At 43.5% G+C, this 13,286-nt stretch overlaps 1 protein-coding gene across 1 annotated transcript in view; it reads right to left on the bottom strand.

Annotated features, from left to right (window-relative positions):
- The window catches only part of TRPC5 (transient receptor potential cation channel subfamily C member 5), a 132,417-nt gene that overhangs the window by 45,994 nt on the left and 73,137 nt on the right, over positions 1–13,286 (bottom strand). The window contains exons 3-5 of the mRNA XM_060086790.1: positions 9,372–9,708; positions 7,863–8,002; positions 3,089–3,411 (exon numbers count right to left, since the gene is read on the bottom strand). Of these exons, the coding sequence (XP_059942773.1) occupies positions 3,089–3,411; positions 7,863–8,002; positions 9,372–9,708 (800 nt within the window). The remainder of the gene's footprint in view (positions 1–3,088; positions 3,412–7,862; positions 8,003–9,371; positions 9,709–13,286) is intronic.

The following is a 13,286-nucleotide window of genomic DNA, read 5'->3' as shown; positions in this document are numbered from 1 at the left end:
AATCAGAAGGAAAAGGGTGACAGCAAGCAGATGCCATAGTTTACGTCAGATCTGTTAACAAGCTCCCTTTTCCCCTTCTCTAAAAACAGAGTCTTTCTGACGCTCTAAGTAGCATGTATTTTAGCAGGTATTATAAATGCCTGAGTTGAGGCATTTAAAGGAAAACATAAATCTGAGTCAGACTTCCATGGAGGAAGGAAGAAATCAACACCTAGAAGGGAAGTTAAGGTAACATTACTGCTGATTTGCCCCCAGCATGACAATGCTTCTTTATACCTGACACCCCAAGGTATAACTTCATGTACGACAGGTGCCCATTCTTGTCAATTGTCCCTGCTGGGCAAGTGATGAGAGCAAATGTCAGTTGGCAACAGGGGTGTTAATAATCACTACAGACTTACAAGGAGGCATTTCATAAACTTCCTCAGCAGAGTTCACGTGAGAGGGTAATTGGCAGGGACCTGGCCTCCCGGAAGGCACCTTGCATTGAGGTGTGCAATTCTGTCGAATGCTTTGATGGGAACAGATACAGTCTCCTGGTGCTCAAGCCACTACAGAATTGCTCTTTGTATTGAAAACAGGTTGATGTGAGTTCTGTCTCTAGACTAATGCAGGAGAGGAAGCAGTTCCTAGTCAAGAGGCACTAGCGAGGTGACCAGTTGCCTTTGTCCACTCCTGGTTGGCTTCACCAAAATGGCACTATCTCTTTGTCATCCCATTTTGGCCTCTTTTCCCCTTTCACGTAAGTCTGGTTTCCCCATCCAAGATTTTGCCCTGAGTTCTGGGAGGAGAGGGAGGCAGTGTGGCCTAGTGGAGGGGGTGGGTGCTATAAAATGGGCAACGGGGCGAGTCAACATTTTCCAAACTTTATTCACGGGAATAGCATCTTGGTCAATACATTTGGGTAAACCTCTCCCTTTACTGTAGATTCACAGTGGAAAATCTCTGAGAAGCCCTGCAGTGGAGAAACCTTCTTAAATTTGTCCCAGCATTTCCAAAACTCACTTGATCAGAGATCTTGTTTTCATGTCTATTCATATCCCTGTGAACTGTGGTTATTTGTCATCCATTTTAGGAAATGCTGCTAGAGGCAAATAATAAGGGTAGGCTACATTGCATTGCTTTTTCCCCTCTCTATTGGTGCAACTTGGGGTCAGGCAGAAACCCTTCTTTTTCCCCTGTCCTTTGTTATTTAACACATTTCAAGAATGTCTGAGTCCATTGATCTGCCCTAGTTTATAGAGTTAAGGGGGAAAATTGTATCTCAATTTGATGACTAAGAATCTCTTACAACCTTGGGGTAATTGCTGTGATTACCAGATGACTGGCACTCTCCAGAACAGGGGCTGGAGATGGACAAGGTGTAGGACACTGAGTCTGGGGTAAGCTCAGGACTGCTCCTGGAACCCAACACGTTTCCTGACATGTGCTTATTTTCTTTCTCTTGTCTGCTTCCCCTAACAGTGATTTGTGAGGAAATAAAAGCCATTCTGGAAGCTTAAAGGTCCTAGAGAAGTAGGTGTTGGGTTTACAAAGAAAAGGCACAGGGGTTCCATAGGTCCAGAGGCAGTGGACTCATGGACAGAGAGTCATGAGCTGTCTCCTGTGTCCCAAGTGGGAAAAGGAGACATTTCCAGTCACTGCTTGGTGCCTTTTGGCCCACCTGAAACCTTGATTTAACCCCAGAAGTTGAGCTGACTCTCATCTTACTTTTAGCCTGTCTCTTCTGCATCTAGGAATCAAAGATTCGTCATCCTCCTGCCCTTTTATTTATTTTTCTCTTCCCAAACCACATGTTTCCATGAGCCAGGGCTGTTCTAGCAAATCCCATTGCTCTGACACCACCTAAGCGGTCTTAACTCAATTCCAACCTGTGGGTATGGGGAGATATTTCCCCCCCATATCAACAATTCTCTGACACCAGTTGGGTGTCCTACAAGTCAACTCAATTCTGACACTCCTGGGTGATAACGTCAGATTCCATGGATTAAGAGCTCAGTCCCACAAGACTGCTCCCCTTTCCCCCATTCCCAGATGCTAATTACAAGTCCAGGTTGTCTCCTGTGCTTCTGACCAGCTGGCTATAGATCAGAGCTTCCCACAGCCCTCTCCTTGGCTTTGAGTACCTCACAAAACTCAGAGAAACATTTAAATGACTAGATTACTGGTTTATTATAAAAGGATACAACTCAGGAACAGCCAGATAGAACATGCATATGGCAAGGTATGTGCGGGGTTGCAGAGCTTCCCTGCCCTCTCTGATCACCTGCTCTCCCCATATCTCCACGTGCTTACCAACCTGGAAGCTCTCCGAACCCTGTCCTTTTGGGTTTTTATGGAGAGTTCATTACATAGTCACGGTTGATTAAATCATTGGCCATTGGTGATTGAACTCAATTTCCAGTCCCTCTCCCCTCCTTTGAAGGTGGAGGGGTGAGACTGAAAGTTCCAACCCTCTAATCACATGGGGGTAACTGGCCCACATCCTTAGGTGAGGTCCAAATGTCACTTTGTTAACACAGCCAAAGACACCTTTGTTGTTCTCATCACTTAGGAAATTCCAAGGCTTTTAGGAGCTCTGTGCCAGAAATGGGGACAAAGAGCAAATACATATTTCTTATTATTAATCACAATATCACAAGGTGCATTCAGATAATTTTGCAGTCTCCCTTTTTCTTTGTTCTTGATTCAGAACAGTTACATTAGCTTTGGCAATCACTTGAGAGGTATAGCCTTGCCGTTTCATTTCCTTGGTTAGTGATGCTTTTTTGAGCGAGGAATTATTTACCCCTTCCCATGAATTCCTTTAAAAATATGGGATGTGACCAAAATAGTTCAGAAATAACCCTTTAGATGAGTTCCTGGGAGCCCCTGTGTGTTTGTGTCTTTCCTCCCTCACCTAACTCTACTTCCTGTCCTAGTCCCCTGTAGGGAGGGAAGAACCTTCCTCCACTTCAGACCCTTCGGGTTGATCCATAAGTGAGCTCTGCATGCACTGTCAAGGGGCAGTGATGAAGCTGTGGACGGAAAATAGGGCAAAGAAGGAGAAAGCAGACAAAAGGCAGAAGAGGAAAGGGGGGAGTCTTACGTGGAGAAGGCATTGTTCTGTTTCTCGCATCGGATCCCCTTGCAGTTGTTGGGCTCATCGATTGCTCTGGTCTCATAATAAAAGTAAAGCTGGTTCAATCCATTGGCAAAAGCCAGCAGTACCAGGCAGTAGATAAAGAGGAATTTGAGGATATCAAGCAACATGCGCCCCAAAGAGATCTGCAGAGGCCCTAAGTGGGAGTTGGCTGTGAAGAGGGATATGAGACGCAACGAACTTAAAATGTTGGATATCGCAAAGAGAGCTTCTGCAATCAGAGTCGGGTGCCACATTTCCCATTCTTCCCTTGGACGAGAACCATTATACTGGAAGAAACAACAAGTGCACAAGATGAGAGGTACAGCGAGCATTTAGAAAACTTTCCCCTTTCCTCCCTTCTGCACCCAAATAAAGCCACGAAAGTAAGCATCAAGCATTCATTTATACAACAGCTCCTCCCGTCATTGGCACTATTTGTCTTTTTTTCCCCACCCAATCAATGCATGATGCTAATAACGCTCTCCCTCCCACTCTCATCGAAATATATACCTAGCACATAGATGTAGAAAAATGAATTTCAGAGCAGTTATCTGGAGTAACCACCTGTAGTTTATCAACAGACATTTTTGAAGTGTGAGTTGACCAGATTGTTGAGAAGTGTCCCTGGAACAGAGCCACAGGTATGCCCAAATTACTCTGCTTCCTACTGAGATTTCAAATCAACTTTCCTACCCAATCCCCCATTTTGTTCTGAGCACTGCAGACGACTTGTAGTTACTGAAGGACAAGCGTCAGGTTCAGTCTCCTCAGTGTGCAGTGCTCATCTTGACTTCCCTGCTGACTGCAGTTTGGGGCTGATAGAGCATCCTTAGAGGGTCATTACTCAGAGTTTTCTGCCAATACTCTTTTCTCCCATACTATGACAAATGGCACGTCAACCTTCCAGGTAGTAAATTTAGTACTGCCCGCACAGTGGTGTATGGATGTGTTTTATTGTTCCTTTGACAGTCTTACAAGTTGCAGTGTCCCTCTAGCACAAATGAAGAACCAGGGGGTTGAAGAAGGGGAAGAGCCAGGGTTTCTGGGGTTGGCTGCCCAGTTTTCAGTCTTGCCTGAGCTGAAAGCTCCTGGAACATTAGAGGTCGCCTTGTGGAAAGATGGCTTCAACGTGAGACCTGAGCTCCAATTTGGGATCTGTCGCTTAAAACTGCCTCTCTCTCTCAATTTCACCAGAGAATGAGGAGAATATCTACTCCTACCCACTGCACATGTCTGCGATTATGTATCCATATGTGAACGTCTGTGTACTCCATAAGGGGAGGTGTTATGGAAATATAAGAAATTGCTTTTTACCTTCCCCAAGACAGAAGTAGATTTTGCCTGGATTTCAATCTGAAGCATATTGCCTTGAGCACTCATCTAAATATCACAATTTCTCAGGACTAAATGTAAACAACTTTCCTGAGAAAATGTTGCATCGAGGGCCAAATTATATTGTTAGCATTTCTAAAATGTGCTTTGCTTCCAACAACTGAGGAAACTGGTGTTGTTAAAATCATTGTGTGTATCCAATATTCTTCACTGTCAGAGGAGTTTGGAGAAAACTTGCTTCTGTTTCAGATAGACTTGGGGTGGCCAATTGGTCTTACACACACTTGGCCAAATCTTGTATCTCTCTGTTTTTCTTTCTAAAGAAAACATTTGCTGCATCGTTGTGAGGGGTGGACATTGTTATGCCTGTTTTACAAGTGAAGGAGCTGAAATCCAGAGAGGCAGAGTGAGTTGCTTAAGGTCACACAGCAAGTTGGTGGCAGAGCCAGGACCAAAACTCAGGTCTCTGCGCACTCAGTCTAGCACTATTTCCGTTAAATATTACATATATGATAGTTGATATCACAGCACATATGTTAGATAGGCCTTTACAGGTTTGGTGGTCTATGTGAAAGGTGCAGATTCTTTGCTGATAACAAAACAGACCTATATTTTAAAACTAGGTACTCTCAACTGGAACATGCATAGTTCATAACTTAGGGTTTTCTCTCTCCACAGGCACACCTGTAACCACAGGGAAGTCTTCTGCCCATTGGCTGGTGAGCTTGGATTTGCAGGACAGTCAAAAGTGTGAAAGGTGATTCTCGTGGAAAATCTATGCTTTCATGTATATTTTTGGGAAAGATATTATAGAATATGATAGCAGGGAATAAACTTGGAGCTCGTTTAGCCTACGTAGAGGTCAGCAGACTTTTTCTGACAAGGGCCAGATAGTACATATTTTGGGCTTTGTGGACTATATGGTCCCTGTGGCAACTACTCAACTCTTTTCTTCTAGAACTAACAGGCAATACATAAACACACAGATGTGGCAGTGGCCCCAATTTGGCCTGCAGATCATAGTTTGCTGACCCCTGATCAAACGCAAATGGTTTTCAAATTGTGTTCCTTCAAGCCTGAGGGTTCAGTGGAAGCACCTGGTGGCTACTGTGGACACCAAAGAGGAGGCCTGGAAGATTCATTCCTCGATTCAAATTCATTCCTTTGAGCTCCTTAATGTATTGAAGTTCTGCATAAGTTTTAATTTCAAGATGTGGTTCCATGGAAAACAATTCAAAGCTTGAAATCCACTGATCTAGTCCAGTTTTATTTTTCAGAGGCAGTGTCTGAGGCTCAGAGAGGTAGACAGATGGCCTGTGGTAATCCAGCTAATCTAGCTCATAAATATCAGAGCAGGGATTACATTTACGTTTCCTGACTCTTGAGTTAGTGATATTGGGAGGCAGGTGAATTTTCTTATATTCTTTGTGATGGAATGCAGCTTGAAAATTGGCCTCTACGCTTTTCAAAGGGGGATGAACTCAAAAGCAAAATAATGTGAGGTGGAGTATATATACTGTTGACTAGTTTTTCACTCTAATGAAGGATTTTCTTAAGGCCAGTTTATGCCATGGTGCTTCTGTACTGCCTCAGTACAATGGTGATTTGAAATTTTTCAAAGGGCCTGGGGACCAGCCCTGTGTCTTTACCTCATAGAGGTTGGCTCAGCATACTTGGAGAAGTTCATTTCAGACTGGTGTGCCTCTGTGCAAGAGTGGACCAGACTGCCCATTGATAATTTCTCAATGCAAATCCAGTCTGCATGTGGAATGTCTTGCTTTGTAAATTCTCCTTTCTTGAGAAGGACTCTAACTTCTCAGCAAATGTCTTTTTTTGGGTTAAATGTCAGTTGAGGGGCATTTACTCAGCTTAGTAGGGCTGATTTATCCTTACAGTCTATGGTGGGGAAGTATCTGGTCCTTGGAAGGCTTGCCAGTGAAATTGGACAGGTCATGTGATTAACTAATGCTGGGCATCTGTTGACACATTTTCACATCCCCAAGGGTTAATCCTTTTGATCATTTATTCTAAACTTTCCTGTTTAAGCAGAACCCACCAATTTCTAGATTGATAATTTATTGTCCCTTCAGGATATAAATACCACTGCCAAAGGAAGAATTTTTTTTTTTTAGGCAAACAGTGTTACTTAGTCAGCAGAGTGCCAGAATGACATGGATTTCATCCAGGCACATTAACCAGAGATTCAAACATTTTCCTTACCAGCTTTTTCTTGTAACGAAGTTGTAAGTATGTGTTAAACGATCACCACAAGTGAAAGCATACTCTTAGGCTTTCAAAAATGTTTCAGGACTGCATTCAATATTCACGCTCCATGTAACTAACTCCAAAGGTCTTAAAATTTATGCAGTATGCATATTAGGGATATAAAAATAAACTAAGTTGGCGATTTGGGGGACAGCCATATTCCCATTCTAAAACTCCTTCATGTGGGATTTAGTGCCAAAAAGCATGACTGACTAGACAATCTTGGAGATGGGATTGTCAGCCTTTCTCATGCTGGAGCGGTTCAATTCAGGGTATAGGGAGCACAGCCATTCTATTATCTAATGAGCACCAAACTCGAACTCAGAGCCTGTGACTACCCAGCATGAGGTGTTGGACATGAAGCTATTTTTCAGGATAATTCAGGCTGTACATTGTGCAGGGACAACATCAAGGTGGGGTGTGCGTGTGTGTGTATGTGTGTGTGTGTGTGTTATCTAGATTTGTAGAGAGACATAGATTGGGTGATACTCGAAAGGCAGGATTCATAACAGCTTGAATGATCATCCTGGTGGTGGAAGTGATGTGATTCTCGGGTTCTGCTCCCTATCCAATGAAGAACACTTGAGGGAAGTGTGAATATTTAGCTCTGAGAAGAGACAGCTCAGCAGGTTAGGGAGAGATGACTTCATATTGGGAGCACTTTATGGAGAAGGAACAGCCTCGTTCCGTTTGACCCTACAGGGAGGAAGGATTACTAATGGATGTGTCACAGGGAGAATAATATTAGAAAAATACAAAGTAGCACTTTTTAATGAAGTGACAAGTATTGAGAGAGGCTTCTGGAAACTCAGTGAATTTCCTAGTCTCTGCCCTGTGCAAGCATCAGTGGGCCATCTTCTTGGCGAGGACATTGTAGAGAGGACGTAAACACTAATTGAGATGGATGACTGTCAGAGTTGAAGAAGCTAAGAATTCATTTGCAAATTGCTCCATTCTCCACTTTCTTTGGTTAGGTGGACACTGCTTACAGACCACTGAAAGAATGTCCATTTTATGGTACTTTTCCACATGGACTGAACTGTCATCAGCACTTTCCTCCTAAACTTTTTATGCTCCCAAAGCTAAAGCGTAATGTAACCAAAATCACTGTTTAAGAAAAATGGCCAACATTTCAAGTTACCTTGACATAGGCCACGATCTTCAAGGAAATAGTTGCCAGGTAGAGTGAGTTCATTGCAAAATCCATCAGGTTCCACCAATCATGGATGTATTCAGTAAATCCACCATCCCACATTTCCTTAATCTCCCCCCAAATGAAACCTGAAGAATGGAGGCAAAAGGTTTATTTCTTCACAGCGTCAGACTAGACATCATATCATAGCAGGATTCCCCCAAATGAAGAAAGAGGAAATCAATGAATGAATTGGGGGGTCAGTGGAGCCCCTAGAGATAGTAATAACTTTCTTCTTTCTTTACTACCTCACTTCCCTGTCTTGAACTTGCCAAGGATAGGCTTTACCTAAAGATGCCTATATGTTATAATTTTCTGGATACTACTCACTTTTACATTGTTACCACAGTTACTGGAATGTTGTTGCAATTCAGGGCATCTGATTCTACCCTCTTCCCATTTTAGAGTAGGGGTAATTTCATCAATGAATTATTTAGGTCAATATTATTCCATAGTCCTTAGTTTCCACTATGTGCTAGAGGGAAAACTTCTCAATGAGTTTTGAGGTGAGCAAAAGCTGGCCATGGTCCAAAGTACTGGATGTTGGGACTGAAGCTAGGCTATGGGGCCCAGAATAATTTAGAATCCTCTTTGCTCCTCTCCCCTCTCATTGCGTGTGGGTTTCATGGAATTCTGCCTCATGGCATAGATGTTTCTTTAGCCTTGGAACGTGGAAAGCAGTAAAAGGTGTGGCTGTGGTCTAAAGCAGTGAGTCTCAGACTTTAAAATACGTGTGAATCTACCGGGGATCATGCAGATTCTGATTCCACAGACCCAGGGTGACACTTGAGATTCTGCATGTCTCACAGATTCCCAGATGATGTTGACATTGCTGGTTTGGGGACCACAGTTCGAGCAGCAAGGACTTGGAGGATGGCAATTCATTGGAGGGTCCAGTGCAATGGAATTATGCCTGGAGGCTTCTGGTAAGGCTGCTTTAACCATGACTTGTGTGAATTTCCCAAGGTTTCCCTCCTGGTTGTGAAATCAGTATCCAAATAGGATGTGGACCCTGAATAAGTACTGGGATTGTGTGGAGTAGTCACAAGAAAGCAGCAGATCCAAGTGCCACCCCTCCCCCGCAATCCGTTATGGGAAAGAAGGCATTGAATAGACTGATCAGCACTTGCCCTGCCTAGCTTACCTGAGCCTGTCCTGACTTAACACTTGGCTTTCCCTCTAAATCAACTGACAGACAACTTCCTTGTCCTTGATGATGTTAGGTTAGCTGAAACAAGCCTTGGGTACACTGTCAATCTCACGGTGAACCCTGTGGTGCTGAGCAGCCAGGGCCTGGGGAAGAAGGAACCACATTTCTGACACTCCCAACAAAGGACTACCCCACTGCACAGAGGGAAGGTGCACTAGTTCAGGGCTAGTCCAACTGCCTATTCCAGTAGTTTCTTTAGACAGGACCAGCAGGCAGTCTGGCCATAGCTCCTGGTCTCTTTGACTCACCGAGAACCCAAGGCAATATCATCCATTCCACTACAGTCGGGGGAGGCCCCTGCACATGGAGGTCTGTCCTGATGATGTGCTGAGAAGCCAGGAGAAGCATGAAGAGGAAGGTCAGATATGACGCTGTGTGGCAGATAAACTTGATAAAGGGTTTCTTGATGAACAGCCCAAGGTTGCTCCTGGGTGAGATCAGATAAGCAATAGACAGCATGGGAAACAGGAACCCAATGGTCATGCACGTCAGAAGCTTGACTACCCAGTGTTTCCGCCGCCATCCAGGGAAGCCATCGTACCACAGAGTGGCAAGCAACTGTTGGCAGTTGGGCTGGGCCACAAACTGGGAAAAGAAGAGAACAAGTCAGGCATCTGGGATGTCCAGGTGGAAGTCTACATTCATAGTAGCTCTCCTAGTTTTCAGCCAGCTGCACGGCCAATCCCCAGAGGAGGCCTGATCTCCAGGCTCCCATGCATGGGTCTAACCTCAGAGACAGCTCTACATGTCAAGCTAGGAGACTAGATCTTCCTTAGGGTTGATTATTTGTTTCATACATTAAACAAAGTCAATCACTCTGGTTTGTGCTTTGGCATGGCCCCCTATTCCCCCTCCCATTGTGTTAGAGAGATGCTTCCCCGAACCTGGCTCTGCATCAGAATCATCCAGGGAACATGAAAAAAAGTCCCAATTCCCAAGTCACACCACAGGCTGACTAAATGAGCCTCCCTGGGGAGTAGAGCCTGGGCAGGGGTTTTACAAAGTTCTCCTGGGAATGTACATGCCTCTTAATCATGGGGATGTTTCATTTCAGATGGATTCACTTTTACTCATTCCCCTAGCTTACATGAGGTCATCAACAAATGTGTACTTTGGGCAAACACAAACTGGCAGCAAATAAGCTCATGCCTGTGGCTGTGGTTTGGAATGGAAGTGAGTTCCCTTTTTGATGTTTTCTTTTTTCCCTTTTGGTTCTGAGCACCTCTTGGTTGGCTAGCAAAGAATCAGGTTGCTACTTTGCCATTTATTTAACACGCTCTCTAGTCTAGACATGCAAAGGAGGCAAAGCTATTTGGGGGCCAATATTCTAAGACAGTATCTAACTCAGCTGGGATTTTACTTAAAGGCAATCTACAAAGTGTCAGTGATTAATAGTTAAGAGATCATCAGCATTGCAAGTCACCCTCCGGCTGTTACTTCCTGGTAAGCAGCTCAATAGGGAGTTCAACTGTCAGCAATGATTTTAAATATTGCCTCTATCTGATTACTCCAGCTTCCCATGGGAAAGGTTAAACAGCACTGCACCATACAGCTTACTAGTGCAAAGGAAGTAAAATTCTTCCATCATTTACCTAACACCCAAGGTAAACTAGCGCAATTTTACTGTCAGTATATCTGTGAAGGTCACTAGCTTCCCACCAAAACCATTCTCCTCTTCCTTGAGCACAGGCTGGACTACATCTCCCAGGCTCCCTTGCAGTGAGGTGTGGCCACATGACCAAGTTCTCAATAATGGACTGTGAGGAGAAATGATGACTGGCACCTCTAGGCCTGGACTATATATGTCCCCCATGTGTGCTCCTCCATGTTCCCTCCCCTTTCTTGCTGAGTGGGGTGTGGTAGCTCAGGGTGGCCTAGGGGCTTCTGTCAGCCCGTGTCCTTCCGTGACTATGTGGAGGAGAACTATCATGTTGACCAAGAATATCTGTCTTGGACAGTTACATGACTGAGATAATTCTATTGTGTTTGAGCCATTATCCATTTTAGGGACTAGCCTATCCTAAAGCAGTTTACTATTACTAGATAACAAACAAACAAAAAAAAGCTCTAAAATCTTTATCATGTGATCTCATTTTCTCCAAAGATGTTCACGATCCCCCTTATGTCCTCACATCTCCTTTTCACACATTTACACACAAAAAGACAAAATCCCATACAGTCCCTTTCTACTCTTCTTGGCATTATAGCTTATGCCAAAGGCTGGGATGAAAAGGTCCTAGAAAAAAAAAGAATAGAAAAGTAGAAGGGTAAAGCAAAATATTTGGATGCAATGGGAGAAGCACTGGAAGCACCCAGTCTAGTGAGGGAGACACATATATAAAAAGACAGTTATGAAACAGTCTAGTGAGGGCATGGAAATGGATAGGAAGACAAGGCGTAATGGGAGCACAAAGGAAGGGCAAATTCAGACTGCTCCGCAAAGGCTTCCTGGAGCAGGTAAGACCTGAGTGGAGCATTAAAGGATGTGTAGAAGCTGGCTAGGTGTGGTGTAGGAGATGGGAAGAGAGTAAACAGCCAAAGTAGCGGGGATAACATGACTAAAGGCATGGAGGTGAAAAAGAGCGTGACTGGTATGGTGAGGTAGAGCCGTCTGGGGAGACTGCTGCTTGAACTGCAAGGCTGTGGATGGCAAGAGATGAGGCTGGAGAGGTAGGCAGGGGTTACAGAAGATCAAAATGATAGTCTTTGGCACAGCTGTGGCAGTCAGTTTTTGGAAAGTAACTTGTGAAGCATTTACCATATCCTGAATTTGCACTCCTTGCAGACTTGTGCACATATACTCCACTTTCAGAACAGTTTTGCAAATTGTACACAAACAAAGAGGGTGGAAGCTTTTTAATAAAGAAATTGCATTTATAAATGATCTGTATTAGAATATAAAAATCTCCAGTTATAGTCAATTACTACCCGTGTTGTACAACAGATACCTTCTATTTTAGTCGCTAATAAAGGGCTATACAACTCAAAAAAAATGATAGTCTTTGGCCATTATAAATAGTATGACTCATTTTAAGAGCAATGAGAAGCCATAAATGATAGGTGTGTGTGTGTGTGTGTGTGTGTGTGTGTGTGTGTGTGTGTAGAGCAGTATAGTAGAGTAGTTAAGACTATAGACACGATCTAGATTGCACTGGTTCTCTCTGTTCTTCAAAGTCTTCATCTAAAGAATGGAGTTAATAACAGCATCTACCATATAGGATTCATGTGAGGATTAAGATCAGTTACTATACATGAAGCACTTAGAACTATGTGTAGCACATAGTAAGGGATCATTAAATCTTAACTGCATATATCATTATGCATGTGCCAGAATCAGATTTAGACATTAGAAAGATCCTTATGGTTGCTGAGTAGAAAATGGATTGGGGGCAGAGGGTGGGCAAAACTAGGGGCAGGAAGACCAGTTAGAAAGCTGTTGTCAATGTTGTACAAAATGATCGTGACTTAGACTAAGGTAATGGCAGTGGAAATGAAGAGATGTGCTCAGATTCAAAATATAGTGAGGAGGTAGAATTGGCAGGATGTGGTGATGGGTGGGAAGTGAAGTAATATATAGGGTGAGAGGGTAAAAGGGAGGGAGGCTTCTCTTTTGGGTGAATTGGTGAACAGTAGTGCCATTAATCGAGAGTGGGAACACTGAAGCTGGAACAAGTTTATGGAGATGCATGCATTTTTATACTTGCTGAGTTAGATTTGTCTGTGGGACATCTAAGTGGAGATATCCAGACTGTAGTACTGGTGTTACACAGCAGGGGTCAGCAAACTCTTTCTGTAAAGGGCCAGATAGTAAATATTTGGGACTTCGCAGACCATATTGTCCCTTTTGCAAAGACTCAATTCAGCTGTTTCAGCACAAACTCAGCAATACGTAATATGTAAATGAATGAGTGTAGTTGTGTGCCAATAAAACTTTATTAACAAAACAGGCAGCAATTTGTAGTTTGCTGTTCTACAGTATTGTCCCCCAGCTTCTGCCAGAACCAGATATTTGGACCACTTTGCCATCGTCTTTATGGTCTCCTAGGACTTCTCCTTATGTATCCCCAATAACTCTGACCCAAGAAATCACTCTCCCCTAAAGCAAAAATGCAGATGTGAAACTTCTTTTAATAGTGGATATGACCATCCAACCTTTATTTTCA

This window comes from Mesoplodon densirostris, chromosome X (assembly GCF_025265405.1).
Source record: "Mesoplodon densirostris isolate mMesDen1 chromosome X, mMesDen1 primary haplotype, whole genome shotgun sequence".
Classification (NCBI taxonomy): Eukaryota; Metazoa; Chordata; class Mammalia; order Artiodactyla; family Ziphiidae; genus Mesoplodon; species Mesoplodon densirostris.
Note: the sequence above shows the minus strand (reverse complement) of the source record. Positions and strands in the feature narration are given on the sequence as shown.